Raw genomic sequence first — 4641 nt, 5'->3', positions numbered from 1 at the left:
CTTGGTCTCTCTGGTGCTGGGAAGGGAGGAGGAAACAGGCGCGACCTCCAAGGCTCAAAAAAACTTTTAGCAGAACTAATTCAGGCAGAATTAGCTCAGCGGGAGCGCTCTTAAAACCCTCCACCTCCTGGCGAAGCGAAGAGGGGGATAAACCAGCGCCCCGGTGGTCCCGTCCTCATCCGGCCCCCGGGGGAGCGCATACCCCATCCGTCGGGATGGCACCGAAAGGAAAAGCCGGAGCCTTGGCCAGGAGCACGGGGATTTATTGAGCGTGGGGCGGGAGGAGGAGGAAGGTCCTGCCACGGGTTGTGGCGAAGGCGCCGGGATCATTCCCCTTTTTCCCTGCCCAGCTCTCCGTGTGCTAACCACGGGGAATATAGAAAGTTCCGGAAGCTCTCAACAAGTTTCAGGCCGCTGGTACTTCCAGAAGGCGATCTCGCCGTCGTCGCTGCAGGAGGCCAGCAGGCCCGGCTCCTTGGGGTTCCAGGCCACGCAGTTGACGTCCTGTGAGTGGGCGCGGGGCACGTGAGCGGGCCAGGCTGAAGGTGGGCTGCCGCGCCTGGGAGCACGCGCTCTCCTCGAACACCCGGATGGCGTCGTCGCCGCAGGCCGTCGCCAGCGCCCCGGTGAGGTGGCACCTGGAGAAAGGGGGGGGGGGGGGCAGCGCCAGGCACAGTCACCCGCGTCGCCAGCGGGAGGAAAAGGGAGCCGGGGCGGCTCTGGTGCCACCGTGGCCTCGTGGCGCTCGCCACCGGCACTCACCACGCCACCGGCACTCACCACGCCACGTCGTAGATGGTCCTGGGGTGGTACCCGGAGAGGTGGCAGACGCATTTCCAGGTGGGGTCGGTGCCGCTGCAGGCCACCCCTGCCAGCGAGAGCTGACACTGCCCTGCCCGCCCCCCTCTTCCCGCCCCCCCCCCGTGCCCACCCGCCCCCTCTTCCCCCCCCCCCCATGCCTGCCCACCCCTTCTTTTGCCCCCCCCCCCCGTGCCCCCCCACCCCCTTCTCTTTGCCTCCCCCACCGCATGGCCCCCCCCCTCTTTTGCCCCCCCCCTCTTTTGCCCCCCCCTCTTTTGCCCCCCCCTTTTGACAGCCCCCCCCTCTCTTTTGACAGCCCCCCCCTCTCTTTTGACAGCCCCCCCCCTCTTTTGACAGCCCCCCCCCCTCTCTTTTGACAGCCCCCCCCTCTCTTTTGACAGCCCCCCCTCTCTTTTGACAGCCCCCCCCCTCTTTTGACAGCCCCCCCTCTCTTTTGACAGCCCCCCCTCTCTTTTGACAGCCCCCCCTCTCTTTTGACAGCCCCCCCCTCTCTTTTGACAGCCCCCCCTCTTTTGACAGCCCCCCCCCTCTTTTGACAGCCCCCCCTCTCTTTTGACCGCCCCCCTCTCTCTTTTGACCGCCCCCCCCCTCTTTTGACCGCCCCCCCCTCCCTTTTGACAGCCCCCCCCTCCCTTTTGACCGCCCCCCTCTCCCTTTTGACCGCCCCCCTCTCTCTTTTGACAGCCCCCCCTCTCTTTTGACAGCCCCCCCCTCTCTTTTGACAGCCCCCCTCTCTTTTGACAGCCCCCCTCTCTCTTTTGACAGCCCCCCCCTCTTTTGACAGCCCCCCTCTCTCTTTTTGACCCGCCCCCCTCTCTCTTTTGACCGCCCCCCTCTCTCTTTTGACCGCCCCCCCCCCTCTCTTTGACAGCCCCCCCCCTCTTTTGACAGCCCCCCCCTCTCTTTTGACAGCCCCCCCCTCTCTTTTGACAGCCCCCCCCTCTCTTTTGACAGCCCCCCCCTCTCTTTTGACAGCCCCCCTCTCTCTTTTGACAGCCCCCCCCCTCTCTTTTGACCGCCCCCCTCTCTCTTTTGACCGCCCCCCCCCTCCCTTTTGACAGCCCCCCCCTCCCTTTTGACAGCCCCCCTCTCCCTTTTGACAGCCCCCCCCTCTCTTTTGACAGCCCCCCCCTCTCTTTTGACAGCCCCCCTCTCTCTTTTGACAGCCCCCCTCTCTCTTTTGACAGCCCCCCTCTCTCTTTTGACAGCCCCCCCTCTCTTTTGACCGCCCCCCTCTCTCTTTTGACCGCCCCCCTCTCTCTTTTGACCGCCCCCCCCTCTCTTTTGACAGCCCCCCCCTCTCTTTTGACAGCCCCCCCCCTCTCTTTTGACAGCCCCCCCTCTCTTTTGACAGCCCCCCCTCTCTCTTGACAGCCCCCCCTCTCTCTTGACAGCCCCCCTCTCTCTTTTGACAGCCCCCCTCTCTCTTTTGACCGCCCCCCTCTCTCTTTTGACCGCCCCCCCCTCTTTTGACCGCCCCCCCCCTCCCTTTGACAGCCCCCCCCTCCCTTTTGACAGCCCCCCTCTCCCTTTTGACCGCCCCCCCCCTCCCTTTTGACCGCCCCCCCCCTCCCTTTTGACCGCCCCCCCCCCCTTTTGACCGCCCCCCCCTCCCTTTTGACCGCCCCCCCCCTCCCTTTTGACCGCCCCCCCCTCCCTTTTGACCGCCCCCCTCTCCCTTTTGACCGCCCCCCTCTCCCTTTTGACCGCCCCCCTCTCCCTTTTGACCGCCCCCCTCTCCCTTTTGACCGCCCCCCTCTCCCTTTTGACCGCCCCCCTCTCCCTTTTGACCGCCCCCCCCCCTCTTTTGACAGCCCCCCCTCTCTTTTGACAGCCCCCCCTCTCTTTTGACAGCCCCCCCCCTCTTTTGACAGCCCCCCCCTCTTTTGACAGCCCCCCCCTCTTTTGACAGCCCCCCCTCTCTTTTGACAGCCCCCCCTCTCTTTTGACAGCCCCCCCTCTCTTTTGACAGCCCCCCTCTCTCTTTTGACAGCCCCCCTCTCTCTTTTGACAGCCCCCCTCTCTCTTTTGACAGCCCCCCTCTCTCTTTTGACAGCCCCCCCCTCTCTTTTGACAGCCCCCCCCTCTCTTTTGACAGCCCCCCCCTCTCTTTTGACAGCCCCCCCCCTCTCTTTTGACAGCCCCCCCCTCTCTTTTGACAGCCCCCCCCTCTCTTTTGACAGCCCCCCCCTCTCTTTTGACAGCCCCCCTTCTCAGCAGGTCCCGGGCAGCCCCGAGCCCCCCGCGCAGGGCCAGCAGCCTCACCTTCCTCGTTGCCCGGCTTGTACTGGCGCCAGATGCGCACCGTCTTATCGTCGCTGCAGGAAGCCAAGCGCTCGCCGCTGCGGTCGAAGGCCACGCTCCACACCGTCGACTCGTGGCCCTCCAGCGTGGCGCAGCACACCCAGTCGTCCTCCTCCTCGTGGTACAGTTTCACCGTGTCGTCGTAGCTGGCCGAGGCCAGGAGCTGAGGGAGGGCAGAGGGATGGAGCTGGAAGGGGGCCCCAGGGCGCTGCTCACGCTTCAGCCCTGATCCCAGCACGGGGTGGGGGGGGAGGGGGGATTTTGGGGGTCTTTCCGTGAAAGCGGCTCGTACCTCCTGGTTGGGGTGCCACACCACGTGCTTGACGTCCTGCGTGTGGGAGTTGAGGACGCTGACGCACTCGTACTCCTCCTCCTCATCCACTGCAGGGAGAACGCTCGGGGTGAGGAGTGGGGAGCTCGGGGCCCCCTGTTGCGTGTGTGTCCCCCAACCCCCCTCCCAGCCCCCCGCTCTCTCCTCACCTTCCCAGACCCAGACGCTCTTGTCACGGCTGCAGGTGGCGAGCAGGGTGCCGGAGGGAGCCCAGGCCACCGACTTCACCTCGTTCTCGTGCCCCTCCAGCGTGGTGACACACTGGGGAGGGAGAGGAGTGGGCTGGGGGGGAAGGGGGGGGGGGGGGGGGGGCGCTGCTGGGGGTGGGGGAGGGTCTCACCTCAAAGCCGTCCTCTTGCTTCTTCCAGATGCAGGTGGTGGCATCGAAGCTGGCGGAGGCCAGGTAGGAGCCGCAGGGGGACCAGGCCACCCTGCGCACCGTGCGCTGGTGCCCATCGCTCAGCACCGCCCGGCAGGCCCAGCCCGACCCTGGGGGAGGGCAGGATGGTGCCCAGCTGGGACAGGCCCCGCCCAGAGACCCACCCACCCCTCACTGACCCTCTCCTCTGGCCCCACCCCCTTCCTTCTTGCCCCTGTAGCCCCTCCCCCTCCTCTGCAGCCCCTGCTTTCTTGCCCCCGTAGCCCTTCTCCCTCCCACACGCCCCCTTATTGCCCCTCTAGCCCCGCCCACATCACCACCCCCTTCCTCTAGCCCCTCCCCCTGCCTGTAGTCCCCTCCTCACACTGCCCCCACCCGCCGTTTCTTTTGCCTAGTCCCTCCTTTATTCCCCCCCCCAGCCCTTCCCTTCTTGCCCCTCCCCCTCCCAGGATCCCTTATTGCCCCTCTACCCCCGCCCCCATCACCACCCCCTTCCTCTAGCCCCGCCCCCAGCCCCTCCCCCTCATTGCCCCTCTAGTCCCACTTTCTGTCTGGCCCCGCCCACATCACCACCCCCTTCCTCTAGCCCCGCCCCCAGCCCCTCCCCCCTCATTGCCCTTCTAGTCTCCCCTTTTGTCTAGCCCCGCCTCCTCCCCACCCGTGCCTGTAGCCCCGCCCCCTCACACTACCCCCACCCTCCCCGGTTCTTCTGCCCCTGCCCCTCCTTTATTCCCCCCCCAGCCCCTCCCTTACTGCCCCTCTAGCCCCTCCCCCGGCCCCCTTACTGCCCCTCTAGCCTCGCCCC

The 4641-nt window shown here is 66.3% G+C and overlaps 1 protein-coding gene across 1 annotated transcript; it reads right to left on the bottom strand.

The window, feature by feature from the left end:
• Positions 1 to 396: 396 nt before the first annotated feature.
• Positions 397 to 4449, bottom strand: CIAO1 (cytosolic iron-sulfur assembly component 1). The gene is made up of 8 exons (XM_055696391.1): positions 4407 to 4449; positions 3798 to 3946; positions 3607 to 3718; positions 3419 to 3507; positions 3088 to 3289; positions 781 to 868; positions 560 to 638; positions 397 to 504 (listed from the first exon to the last, which is right to left on the bottom strand). The coding sequence occupies exons 1-8, from the start codon at positions 4447 to 4449 to the stop codon at positions 397 to 399; spliced, it is 870 nt and encodes a 289-aa protein (XP_055552366.1).
• Positions 4450 to 4641: the final 192 nt, after the last annotated feature.

The sequence above is a fragment of the Falco cherrug genome, chromosome 18, assembly GCF_023634085.1.
Source record: "Falco cherrug isolate bFalChe1 chromosome 18, bFalChe1.pri, whole genome shotgun sequence".
Lineage (NCBI taxonomy): Eukaryota > Metazoa > Chordata > Aves > Falconiformes > Falconidae > Falco > Falco cherrug.
The sequence above is the reverse complement of the archived record's forward strand: the minus strand, read 5'-3'. Positions and strand labels throughout refer to the sequence as shown.